This window comes from Anastrepha obliqua, chromosome 3, assembly GCF_027943255.1.
Source record: "Anastrepha obliqua isolate idAnaObli1 chromosome 3, idAnaObli1_1.0, whole genome shotgun sequence".
Classification (NCBI taxonomy): Eukaryota; Metazoa; Arthropoda; class Insecta; order Diptera; family Tephritidae; genus Anastrepha; species Anastrepha obliqua.
This window is the reverse complement of record NC_072894.1, coordinates 45,565,603-45,580,029: the sequence shown is the minus strand read 5'-3', so window position 1 is coordinate 45,580,029 and position 14,427 is coordinate 45,565,603. Positions and strand designations below refer to the sequence as shown.

General features: G+C 39.1%; 1 protein-coding gene across 1 annotated transcript in view; it reads left to right on the top strand.

The window, feature by feature from the left end:
• LOC129241944 (collagen alpha-2(IX) chain-like) overlaps positions 1-14,427 on the top strand; it is a 377,459-nt gene that overhangs the window by 292,614 nt on the left and 70,418 nt on the right. The window contains exons 16-17 of the mRNA XM_054878494.1: positions 3,456-3,470; positions 4,292-4,422. Coding sequence (XP_054734469.1) covers positions 3,456-3,470; positions 4,292-4,422 — 146 coding nt within the window. The remainder of the gene's footprint in view (positions 1-3,455; positions 3,471-4,291; positions 4,423-14,427) is intronic.

Below are 14,427 nucleotides of genomic sequence, written 5' to 3'. Positions count from 1 at the left end.
ACGAGTTTCAACATATCATCGCATAGTATTGGCGATTCGCTACTGACATGTGTTCAAAAAATAGGAGTATAAATGTTGAACTGTGCCGCCTTTAGGTGCAGTACCCCCGGGTTAATATTACTAGTCGCTTATTTCCAATGCAAGGCAACACAGTTTCGGAGCTTATCGATACGTGGATCAAATTGTCCTGAATACAAATTGACCTCTTGCGCTGGAAATTAGACTGTATCTTGTAAACCTATTTATAACGTGTTCTTACCTGGAACTATTTCTATTTGAGCTTTTAGCAGAGTGTGCATGTATAACAAACGTATGTACTCCCAATACTTAAATAAATATAAATAAAATTAAGAATTTTTGAAAGACTTTTATTAACAACAATCAGGAATGTGTAATGCAACAAAACATTTCTCAGATTCCCATACAGTTTCACTGCGTTTATACTGTTTCGCGCATACCTGACGCATCTTCGGTGACGCTTTTATCTACTTTGTGTAGAAGGTCCTTTTCGTGGGAAATTGCCCACTTTTTTGCCTGCAAGCGCAATGACTAAATGCTGTTGTCTAAAGAAATCTTTCCTCGTGCTGGATATTCAGGAGTATTAACATTTTGTAGAATTTTTTCTACAATGCCCAGCAGTAATTTTGAAAATGGACATTTCCTAGAATTTAGAATTTATTTTGCTTTTCGATATGAACCACATGCTTTTTAGTAATTAATTCAGCAGCCGTACATTGCACGTTATTGCCGGCCTAGAGCAGATAACCAGTCTACGTGCAGTAAACGTCTTTCCAGCGTAAGATGTTAAAAAATCCTAATTCAGAGCAGTAAAAGTTATTCAATAACTCCTTTGGCCTGATTGCGATGCTACACCCTGTGTATATTTGGGTATTATTTATTATTTTAAGCGATGACAGAGTTGTTTGTCAATTTTTCTGCCTCTTCGTACTTACCGTTGTGTGGCCATCCATGACAAATGCATAATACAGTAGTTTACTACATTTATTTTAGAAAGTGGCAAAAGCAGAAAATAATCGATTATCTAGGTAATATTTTTTTTCGCTACATGGTTGTTTTGTCTGCCTACTTTTCTTTTTTGTAACATTTATATTTCATTCTTGTTAACATTTTTTCCTATTTTTTTTGCTTCAAAGAATATTTCCAAGCGCTAGCCGGTCAATTGCAGATGACACACCTGCAAATACAGGAAACATAGATTGATTAGTTGCCCTTAAGAGATGAGAAATTATTTAAGTCTATGTGTACATGCATAAATATGTATGGGTATTCTACATATACATAAGTATATCCATTCTACCCTGCGTTGGGCATTTTATTGCATAACTCATAAAGCTTTCCAGCTGAATAATACGAGTTCATATGTAGTGTGCAAATGTGATACATACGTACACATCAATTTATCTGTTGTATGTATGCATGTATACATATTTATATAGAGGTACATTGTATTTGCACTTATGTAAGCCCAATCAAAATGCTATTGCTCAATTGCTTACATTGCATTACACATTTACATTTGAATAATTCGTGTCATAAAGTGACAGCAAATTAAATACGTAAACAAGATTTTAATTAATACAATTGCACATTTGATTGGTTATACAGCCTGCTAAAAATATATGGCGCCTAACTTTTACACCAGTTTCAGCATTTAAGTTTTATATTTTTTTATTTTGAGCTATTTTTAAAGTAAATAAAATAAAATAAAAATATGGTTAGTGCAAAACTTACAAAAATTCAACAAACTTTCATAAATATTTATAAATTTTTAATCAGAATTTAAATAAAAATTTAGCTGCGCAGTTTTATAGCCCATTCAATTTAAACACAATCAAGTGCAAGTTGGCAAAAAATTTTTGTTGATTTTCTCCATGTCATTAATTTGCCATATGAAGAAAATGTGCAACAACGTATAAAATTTCAACTAGATTTTCTAGCAACTTCTAACTTGTATCAGATTTTTGTCAATTGTCAAAATATATATGTCTGTATTTTTATTAATAGCTCAAATGCATGAACGTAAACACAAATGTAAGGGTTATTCAGTAAGAACTTTGGTTTCCAATAATTCTAATGTCATGATAATTTTGGCAATTGATTTTTCGAAGAAGCCATTTACATATTAAAATAAAAAATCCCTACTATGAAAATATTAGATCTATAAATGTTACATTTCTTAAAATTCATAATACTTTCGTCTGAAAAAGCTATTATGAATTTGGTTATTAAATTTGAGTCCAATACCAGCACGTTTTCGACCGGGGCCTTCGCAGCTGTGAGCTAAAGTGTTGAAAAAGATACCAATTTGTCACTTCTTTGCCATTCTCAATAAACATTTTAGCAAGTGAATTTCGACCTATTATTTATAATATGGATATCACCTATACGGTGCCACTTATAACACAGCCACCAAAACAATGAATTCATTGCAAACCAAATTTTTGGACCACATAATTTCAAGCAGTTCAGGTCGCCTAATTATACGACTTAATACCATTGGACTAAGTTTTGTCGAGCTATGTTAAAGAAAAAGACTATATAAAACTCAAAACATGTGGCCTGACTTCAAAAAAGATCCGTCATTTTGCTGAAAAGTGATTCAGGTTTTTGAGGACAGAATCGACTTCATTAGCCGAGCGCGTGGTGGGCGACTGTAAGTAATTGCCAAAGCGTACACTTGAATCAGTGTATGGAATTGAGGTTTCTTTTCGACCTCATAGCCTTTATGCTCCTCAGTCATCACAATGAGTTATCCAGACCCAGTTCGTTTAATAAATTTAAAATAGAGCTGGCGTTTGTGTTTCTCTTCTGACTGCATCTGGCCGCGCTATAGCGTCATATTCTTCTCGAATGGTGTGTGGAATGGCACGAGCAAGTGGAGCATATCCCAATCCTGTGCAGCTATCTGCAAAATCTGCAATGACCTATGACAATTAGCCTGTGAGCACAGAAAATACTACACAAATTTTAATTATTTCTTATGCATTTTTCATTTAATTTTGTTTTGAAAAACAAAGCGCTTGTTGAAATGTTGCCTGCAGGTTTTCGCTTTGTGCTAGTATCAATAATATTTATATTAATAAAATTTTATTTAAATGCACATTTATGTTATTTCATTTTTCATAATTTTATAAACATTAGATGAGATGAAAATAATTTTTGCTATTGTTGTTGTGGTGTCCTTTATATGTTCAAAAAGAAAAACTTAATTGAATTTGATTTTATTATTATAAAAAATTCAACTATTTTCTCTAACAAAAGATATTCTTTTCTCTTTTTCCAAAAAACAAAATAAAAACAACCACCAAATTATTTATATAATTAACGCTCAATGGATTTCTATAAAAATATTTTTAAATGCAAAAAAAAAAACACAATTGCGAAATAATAATGTCTAAATTGCAATAAATCGCCGTTTTCCGCTGGCCGCACAGTGGTATCCACGCATGGTGAGTTCCAAAGTCGACACAATCTGCAAACAGAAAGTAATCAATGTTCAAAATGTTCATTTCATTAAACAACTTGAATTGCAAAATTTTACTCATATCTATTTTTACACGTAATTTATATACTTTTTATTTTTATTTTATTGCTATACGCGTAGCAGATTTATTTCAATTTCATTTTTTTGCGTCCAGCATTGCTTTAATTGCTTGACAAATGATCATAATTATGTGGTGCGAAGTTTTTAGTTGATGGGAAATAAAAATAAAAAACATTTTTTTATGTACTTTCACATACATGCATACCTACAATGCTCTTACATATAGTTTTAATTTAATATTTATTTATTTTTTTTTTTTCATTTCAACATTTTTTATAGGCAGTTCTTTTTTTATTTGTTATATTTTTATGGACGCAATTCATTATCATTAACTCAGGCTATTGCACATCATACATATACTTGTATGTATGTATGTATGTATGTATGTATGTATGTACATATATACTACAATCATTGGCAAATATGCAAATGAAAGTGCCAACAAGCATTTAAACCTGCATAGTCACTTACTACACTTAACTATGCAAACACATTTTAAATTATGTACTGGTTGATAAACAAAAAACCAAAAACAACAACTTTAGTACCATTGTGGCATTAATTTCAGTTGCAACGCGCAACTTTCATGCGACGTTAACTAGTTGCCACTTATTGATTCAAATAAGACTAGTATGTATGCAAGTAAATATGTATGCACATGTACTCCTATGTATGCGAAATGGCTTGCCCTCTCACCCTTAACTAATTTGTTTCTTTTCACTGCAGCTTCGTGTTGCTGCACTCAACGAGCCGTACGTTGGCGATCTGCAAGGCATACGAGGCGCTGATTTTGCCTGTTATCGTCAAGGGCGCAGAGCCGGTTTACTGGGAACCTTCAAAGCTTTCCTGTCATCCAGGTAATTTACAATTTTTGTAGAATTTTTTTTACTTTTAATTGTATTTCGTTAACGCATAATTTATTCTGATAAATTGCAGAAATTTATAACAAACCGCAAAAACCGAAAGAGATATATGCTTTAATTGTTTAATTTAATTTTGTATTTATTCATTTATGCATTAAAAAAAGCAAAAATGGTAAATAATCATGCCACTTAGAGATATAAAGTGCTGATTGGGCGGGGTTGGCTTTTTTTTGTAAAAGTTTTTTTAATGTAATTTTTTGGTGTAATTTAGATATCTAAATATAAATGCATATATAATTTCAGTGCTTCTGTCATCAGTCATATTGTCATATGCTGCAATTTATTTAATTAATTTAGCTAAGTTACTAATCGTTTTTTGTTAAATAAACGCCGCATTCTTTTTTATTGGAATACAAACCATCAATTTGGGCAATGAAATTTAATTAATAAATGCACACCACTTATAAATAAACACACAAACTCATAAAAAAAATCATCTAAAACAAGGTAATATAATAAATAATAAACATAATTTATTACCTTCCAGTTTTACAAAGACAAAACCCAATAATTTACCAATTTAATAAAAAATAAAAAATAAATGTATTTTTGAATATACAGGGTGCATACGATCTTTGTGAACATACATTTGCGTGATAAGATAATTAACTCACAACGACTTATAGTCCGGGAGCCAGGGGTCGATTTTGGACTGCGTTTTTATACCGTTAAATTCTTGACTATACTTGTGACTTAGCTTTTATGAATAACGAGAGTGAATGTCAGCTGGCGCACTCGCGGTGAGTGTGATTGTGGGAGCGTACGAAGCGTGTCGAAAAAAAATTTCTACTAACTCATTTTATACCGGCTGAAATTTTTTTCATGCATTGTTGACATTTAGTAGAATAAAAAATAGTCAGCTGCGCGGTAGAGGGGGAAAATGCGTCAGCTGAACGCAATGATACATTCTTGCTTCGGCTGACGGTCTTGCCACCGCTATAAACGCAGCTGACTATCATTATTATATTTTCATATGTGTCCAAAACTATGTAAAAAAATTTTAATCGGCATAAAGTAGTTTTACTTTTCAATTTTTTTTTTTGAAGTTCACCTGTTTAGCTGACGTGTTTCCCCTCCTATTTTTTTTTTTTTATTCTACTAAATATCAACAATACATGAAAAAAATTTCAGCCGATATAAAATGAATTGGTGGAAATTTTTTTTCGACACGTTTCGCAGCATCCCACGCACGTACCCACCGCTATTGGACCAGCTGACGGTTGGTTTCGTCATCCATTGGATGGCGTCTGCCTCCAGTGTAATTTTATTAAGTGCACCCGTTCATAAGGTTCGCCGAGTATGGGAAACATCAGGCGGCGATGCAGAATCTGTTGCAAAACGCAAAAACACGACACTGTCCGATCTGCAGAATTTATACAACAAGTGTAAGCAATCGTTGGCAAGGTCCCTTCAAAATCAATGAGAGCTTAATTTTTCTGAGAGTCCTATCTGTCAAGTTGTCCATGAAGATGTCCGCAAAAGGCAGATTATGTCAGAGCAAATACGAGAATGGTGTTTTTTTTTTTTTTTTTTTTTTTTTGTTAACGAAGGGGGAATCTTTCATAGATACCGTCAACTTAGACGGCATGCACGATTCATACTGCTCGCTAAAGGTACACCTCATTCGGGACCACGCACAGTCAGTAATTTTCATACTGTCTGGACTTGCAAAACAGTACACCTACGTACTAAACCCTTGAACTCCGTCTCCTCCACCACTCTCCCTGCGGGACTGCTTCAACGTACTACTTCGCAGGGCTGGTTAGCTATATAGCTTCGTCAATGTCTATCGGTTAATGCGTCTCATTTGCTCAATGTATCTGAGTTCCTTTTGAACTCTAGTAGCGTATGCAGCTATCTCCTCCCACTTTTCTTCCGATTGCAACATGAACTCGACTACGTCAGTTGCATTTGGAATTATTCTTCCTGTTCTAAAGCGTGGGCAGTGGAAACTGGCATGTTCCACGTCTTCTTCTACATTGATGCACACAGGGCAGAAGGGGCTGTCATCGTGCCCGAACCTATGCAGGTATTTCCTAAAGCCTCCATGTCCAGAAAGGAACTGTGTTACATGGTAGGTTGTATCTCCGAAACTCCGATTTAGCCATGGTCGCAAATCGGGAATCAGTTTATAGGTCCATCGCCCTTTACTGGAGGTATTCCATCGGTCTTGCCACCTTGCTAGTGACACAAGCCGCTCTTCTTCTCTCACCGTTTTTTTATTTATTTCGGCATCCGCTGCACACCTGTCATATACTCGCTTCATTTCACTCGCGAGAATGTCCGCTGGTATCATACCAGCTATGACAAACGCCGCGTCATCCGATATTGTTCTGTAGCCGCAACATGCCCTTAGGGCACTTAGCCTATATACAGACAATAGCTTCCTTTTGTTATCCTTCAGTTCCGCCGCATTTGCCCAAACTGGGGCTGCATACAGGAGAACTGAAGTGGCCACATTTGCAAGCAAGTTCCTTCTAGTTGACTTAGGACCCCCTATGTTAGGTAGGATCCTTGAGAGTGCCGCTTGTATGCTAGCAGTTTTCTCTACCGCGTAGTCAATATGGGCCTTAAAATTTAACCTACAATCTATCATAACTCCTAGGTATTTCAGAGCCGGTTGTGAGTGAACAATTTGCTCTCCCACTATGATTCTCATCTGCTCGACTTTTTTCCGACTTGTTATCAGAACCGTCTCCGTTTTTTGCTCTGCCAATTTGAGTCCCGCCTGTTCGAGCCAATCTTTCACTTGTTTTATCGCTCCATTCGTGATCTGTTCCACTTCCTGTATGTGCTTAGCCACCGTCACTATCGCTATATCATCCGCAAAGCCTATTATTCTTACCTCTCTGGATACCGGTAAGCGAAGGACTTTGTCGTACATGATATTCCAGAGTACAGGACCTAGGACCGATCCCTGCGGCACGCCAGCAGTAATTTTGTACGTTTTTGTTCCAGCACTGCTCTCATACCTCAGTTGTCTATCAGAGAAGTAACTCCTTAGTATCCTGAGAAGATACGGCGGAATGCCAATTTCGTGCAGGCTATTCAGAATGTGCGACCAGCTTGCCGAGTTAAAGGCGTTTTTGACATCTAATGTGGTTACAGCACAGTATTCCTTGGTGCCCCAACGCCACCGCTTTCCTTCTATAGCCTTAATAGCCGCTTTGACAACCGTAGTGACTGCGTCAATCGTCGAACGGTTTTTCCGGAAGCCAAACTGCATTGTACTCAATGCTCCCTTCTCCTCTAGTATAGGCAATAGTCTATTGCAAATAATACGTTCGAGTATTTTGCCCGTTGTGTCCAGTAAGCAAATCGGCCGGTACGAGGACGGATCATCGGCTGTTCCTTTTCCTTTTGGAATCAACACAAGTCGTTGCAATTTCCACTGTGTAGGGAAAACACCTTCGTCTAGGCATTTTTGTAGTACCGCAACAAATATTTCGGGACGCAAGCGGATAGCCGCCTTAAGGGCTACATTTGGTATGCCATCCGGCCCCGGTGCTTTTCGGTCGCCGATTTTCTTGCACGCTTCCATTATCTCTATTGCGGATACGACTGGAATCTGTTGGGTGTTTACGGTATCAGCAGATTCTAATCTATCTATACTTGGTCCCTGGGGAAATAGCGTCACTACAATTCGATTAAGAATAACTGGGCATACCACTGATGGAGCTCGTTGTCCCGCCAGTTTCTTTAGCACCATTTTGTATGCAGTACCCCATGGGTTTATGTCCGCATCGTTGCAAAGTTGTTTAAAGCTCTCGACTTTACTTTTTTTAATCGCTTCCTGTAGTGCTTTCCTTGCCTTTCGAAAGTGCGCTAGCACCGTTTCATAGCAAGCTCTGCCCCTGGACCTTTGCATTTTACGCCGCGCTTGCAGGCAGGTCCGTCTCAGTTGCGCTATCTCTTCAGTCCACCAATAGCAGGGCGCTCCTTGTCGATTTGTCCTTCTTATTGGCATTGCCGCATCGCAAGCTTTAGACAAAATGCTCTTTAGTTGTCGAGCTTGCTCACTTGCTGTACCTCGCTCTAAACTTTGGTCGTTTAGGGCGTACCCAAAGGTCTCGGTGTCCATCTTCCTGTCATTCCACCTTGGTCCTACTGGCTTAGTTGTGCGTAATCTTTTATTCTTTGCCAGTTCGAATATAATTGCTTGGTGGTCGCTGTGAGTGAATTCCTCACTTACTCGCCACTTGATTTTCTGCAAAAATGAGCTGCTGACAAGTGTTAGGTCAATAATAGATCCCGTACCGGCCTTGCGGTATGTAAGCGCGCGTCCATTATTTGCGATACTAATGTCTACTTTCGCAATGGCTTCTAGCAGGCTACGTCCTCTGGTGTTGGTAAGTCTACTGCCCCACTCGGTAGCCCATGCATTGAAATCACCGCCAATTACTACTGGCGACCTAACTTCGACGTCCCGCATGAGGTCGTCCAGAAACTTTTCGAAGCGCTCTCGCGTCCATCTAGGCGGGGCATAGCAGCTATACATATAAGTGTTGTCCACTTTAGCTCTTACGAAGCCCTCGACTTGATCATAAATCTCTTGGAGAGGGTGTTTGCGCGTCCAAATGACAGTTTCCATGTCTTTGCTGCAACACCATCTAGCGTCCTTTTTAACCCTAAAGGGGTCGCATATTAGGGCTACCTCTGCTCTCTGTTCTATTGCCATCTGAGTAAGCAGGTCTTGCGCTGCTTCGCAGTGGTTTAAGTTAATCTGGATAACTCTCATCTCCTTTGGTCGCTCAGAGCTCTCTTGAAAACTGGGCATCTACCGCTGCCCGCTATATGCTTAAAATTGGACTCCCCCCTGGCTTTGCAGAGCATGCATTCTGGGTCCTTGCTGCATTCTTTTGCGATGTGGCCTTCCTCGCCACACTTCCTACACTGTTTCGAACGATCTGCCTTGCTTTTGCAGTCTCGCCGAATGTGTCCAAACTCCAAGCATTTAAAGCATCTAGTTAGTGTTAGGCGTTCACGGATCCGACAGTTTACCCAGCCCACTTTGACTCGTCCAGCAGCGAGAATTTCATTCGCCTCTGCTTCTGTCAGGTTTAGGACTGCGGTCTGTGTGCCATTGAACGCTTTTCGCATATTTACTACTTCTACGGTAGATGCCCCCATGTCGAATTGCTCGCATATTGCGCTTACTATGTCTTCCTTGGTAGTGATCTCGTCGATGTCTTTACACTCGAGAACCTTTTTTTGTGTTAGGCTCCGTACCGCCCCTCGTTCTCCAAGTGTATTGCCTATTATTGAGGTGAACTCCTTGGTTTGTTTGCCCGCTTTTGATAGTTGGATGAGTATTTCACCCTTTTGCGTTCGTCTTATTTTCGAAACCATTTTCCCAAGTTCTCCAAGTTTGGGGTCGGATTTTACTGACTTCAGTATTTCCGCGTAGGAAGTTTCGCCCTTCGCTTCTATCACTATCGCGTCAGGTCTAACTTTCCTAGGTCTTGCATCCTTTCGCTTGGTCTTCTTAGCCACCGTTGTCCACTCGGTTGCATCCACTGTTTTAGTTTCCCTCTGTGTGGTGGAGGTAGGTGGTGTTCCAGTAACTTGCTGTACGCCAGTTCTGTTTTTCTCCAAATTGGTCCGCTTAGGTTTTGGAGTCAAAACCGCACCATCCAGTTTCCTCTTGGGGTCTGGGTTGTGCCTTAGCCATGGGGATGTTTGCGAACCGCTGCTTTTTCTAATGACCTCCTTGGCTTTTTGGTCTCCCTGCTCGATGGCTGCCAGCTCGTATAGTGCCTTTATACTCTCTATGGCATCTCGCATAGGCTGGTGTATAGAGCGCCTTTTACCCTCCTCCAGCATTTCGACTAGGCTACGTATTTTCTCGCCTAGCCCGCAAAATGCCGTTCGCTTACTATCCGCGCTGTTCACGATCTTATCTTTCGTCAACTCTGTCTCGTTTTCGCGCGATGCAGCAGCTAGAACAGGAGATCTGAGGGTTTTTGATGTCCTCCGGAATGGATTGACTTCCGCCAATCCGACCTCATTTTCTCTACTGCCGTTATTGTTGCCGCTTTTTTTGTCTGGTTCGTTGCCACTTAGTAATGTTGTTGTTTTTGTTGTTGTTTTGCTTGTCTCCATTTTAAAGGGTCCCCACTCAGATCCGTTATCTCTAATCGTAGTGTAGTTGCCTTATAACCCCATGGTTGTCTATACTATGTAGGGAGGCCATGCGAGGGTTGACACATGTCTTTATGGGTACATGTGTTCAGAGCCGGGTCAGCACTAACCAGGAACAAATTCAACTGGACTTACACGACCAAGTGAATGGTGACGCTTAGAGAGCGTTACCTGAGGCCTGCCAAGGCTTTAACGGGACGGGGGCTACCGTGACATTAACCCAGGAGCCATTTCGGCAAGGTATCACCCTTGCCTACTAAAGTCCTAGAATAACACAGTAACCAGCCCATGTCGAACTAAATTCCTTTCCATTCCAGTTTGCCATAATTAAGATCTTACTGGTCTCGATCTTAATGGGGTCCCCCCCGCCGTTTACCATACCTGTTGCCCTCAGTCTATTATAGTTGAGTTAATGCTCATAACTAACAGACTGGGGTGTGGATTTTAGTCGCCTCTTACGACAGGCATCCATTACCGCGGGAAAATTCTAACCCCTTAACCCGCTGGGGGTGATGATGTCCGTATGTAGATGCCACGCAAGTGGGTAAAATGTATGTTTGCCATTCACTTGGGAGTGGCCAAGACGATTTTTCTGCGTACGGTTCAAGCAGCTGACAACCTCTAGGCTTCGCCCAATCATTTTCTGGGTAGCTCCCGAACATCCGTCTGCGAGCAAGCTAATGTGAGAAGACAAAGCATGCCAGAATATCTGGTTGCGCGCTGGGTTTGGTACGCGCCACGTAAAAATCATTCCCCTATGAAAACGACAGCAAAGCCTCGGATGAGATACAAACGCTCAGGCTCTGAAAGTATTCGGTGCGTAAGCAGCTGGTAGTAGTAGAGGAAGGCCTGCTCTACTTTGGCAAGATCAGGTAGATAGAAACTTGGCTTCAGTTGTTTTTTCCAACGACTGGCGCGCTTTGTTAAACTCGGCCAAAATCGCGTAAGCGGTTATCGCACCAATCAAGAAGAAGAAAGACGAGAACACCAAGTTATCTGCTCAAAACGCCTTCTAAACACAATTAAACACCCTATAGCGCCTGAGATGTTAAAGTTGTTTCAAATGAAATACACTTTGATAAAGACAAACAGAAGAAATTACAGATGGCTATATCCCGCACACGAAGTTTCCAGTCACTATTATGGTTTTAAGGGGGTGGTAGGGTTTAGCGCTAAAAAAAAACACTTTTTTTTTAATTTTTTACAGAAATATGGCTTAAGATACTTTAATAAAATCAGTTGCATGTTATTGTACATCTTTTCAATAAGTTTTTAAAAAATATTAATAATAAAATATTGACAAATAAGCCCATGACAGAGTTTTTTTGGAGATATGTTTTTCGAGAGGTGCTCTGCGGTGCCAATCGGCATTCGTCGTAGAATCATCTGAAACTAAAAAAGTCGAATTTTTCAGTTAAAGTATGACGTAATGCCCCCCCCCCCCCCCCCCCCCCCCATTAATAAAATTTTTTTTTCATTTTTGTAGTTTTGGTGGCAAAAAAACGTAAAACGAGCATTTTTGGCGAAAAATGTCACCATATTTGTAAGTGAAAAACAACCTTAAAAAAAAAATTTAAAAAAAAACCGTGGGGGGGGAGGTATTTTTGATTTAGAAAACGTGTGCCAAATTTGAAAAGAATCGGTTGAATAGTTTCGGAGTTGTGATTGGCACCGACTTTTAAGAAGTCGTTTCGGGAAAAACGCGTTTGAAAAAATGACTCTGAAGAATTATCGATGCTCCGCATTCGAGGTAGAGTGCCTACAAAGGCTATAACTTTGAGAGTTCTGCTCCGATCCACTTAAAAGTATCCCCCTTAAGTATTGTGAACAGCAAAGGCCATGTCATGCCACCACACTTTTTATTCGAGGATTTCGAGTGAGTCCTGTTGCATAGAGGCAGTAGTGAAACCCTGGATTGATAGTGTACGCGGTGACAGACTATACATCTTTCAGCAAGACTATGCCCTTTCACGCAAAGTGATGGCGACACAAGATTGGATGGCTGAAAATTTCCATGACCACACCAACCCCGAACTTATGGCCGCATATCTCTCTCCTCCCTAACTACCCTGGATTACTAATACGTCTAGGACGTAGTTAAGCGCGGTACCAATATGCATTCTTTTAACACTATTTTATCTCTGAGGGTTGCGGTTAACACGGTTGTGGTCAATATGAATAAGAAATGGATAGGCTTACAACTTTATGCCGTTTCTTAACGGAAGACAGTTTTTTATGAGGAGGTTATGTGATATCTACGGTGTACGATTGATTTCTTCAACGCCACAATCTTCTAAAACGGTCTCCAAAAAATTCGCTGTGTGCACCGGAACGTTGACGTAAAGAGCCAACACACCGACAACCGCCGTGAGCATTCGCTTTGATCACGGATAGACTAATCTTCTCTGCTCATAACTTTATTCTGGGGTTCCCCGGTACAAGTTTCTCAACTTTTTTTCAGATTTTCTTCTGTAGCGACAGCAACGGGACAGTATGAGCGGGGGTTATCTGCGTTCATCCCCCTACCCTTTTTAAATTCAAGTGACCACCTGTGAATTGCAGATAATGAGGTTGCAAAATCGTCGTTTCTTCGACAATGGTTTTTAACTTTCCCCTATTTTTTAGGAATATAATCATAGCGTGGTGCTCGATTTTCTTCAACTTTAACTATTAAAACTGTAACTAATTATAAAATTATTTACTACTACTTTTACTATTTATAAAATTTGTAAATTACCACTTCACTTGTAAAATACCCCAATACCGACCCACTTCTCGCAGTTGTGGGAAGGTGTAGAAGCGAATTATAAATTTTCTGTAGAATAATTATAGTGTAAACGCAGTGTTCCTGATACTTTCCTAGTATGTTTTCAAACCATACAGACTTTCTTGATTACCGCACGGTTTACAAAATATCAAAGAATGTGTCTTCCGAAAACCGCTACTTGGTTGCTCGAGATTTTGACATCGGTTGAGGTCATGACTTGAAATAAAAAATAAAAATAAAAAATTTTGAGAAATTACTTACCTGTAAACATTCAGTGAATGGCTTGGTGATGTAGTGATTTGAAGATTTAAATTAAACAAACTAATAAAAACGAAGTGTCGTTTGTTAAATTGTGAAAGCACATATTAATAACAAACCTCCAAATTCAGTTTTTTTGTACTTTTATGCAGATAGCGCCGTGGGAAGAAAGTGTGTGTATATGTTCCGTTTCTTGTGCTTAACAGTTTCTATGTATTCCTTCGTCTACTCTTTTTCTGCACAGACAAGTAATTTCCCTTGCTTTAGTTTGTATATTCTCGGGGTGTGAAGTCACAGCGAATTCGGAAGGTGCATTCTTCTATTCTAATATTCTTGGAAATGCACGATTTCTTACGGACTACAACAAAAATACTTACATAATTCACTCAGCGACAATTCAAAAGTTTGCTTAAAAGACGAAGCAACAAAAGTCCAAACATTTAAAGTCTTATTAAATTATTTTATTGCATTGGGTGTTTTTAAAAGCTTTAAATAAAAGAAAACAGAAATATTTTTGGAATAAAGGCTTTTTTACAATATTATAATCTGGTTGATAATTCCATGGCATTTATTTATTGAATATGATATTTGGCATTTGTCCCCCGGTGCCATGAGTTACATGGTCCATTCGATTACCCCAATTTTTTAGTACCACTTTTTCCAAAAAATGTAAGGAAATGGCGGCCGCCGTAGGGGAAGGGTTACGTGTGACTAACTTCGCGAACAGATTTTTTTTTTACAAAAAAAGTTTCTACATTTTGGAAGCGTTATAT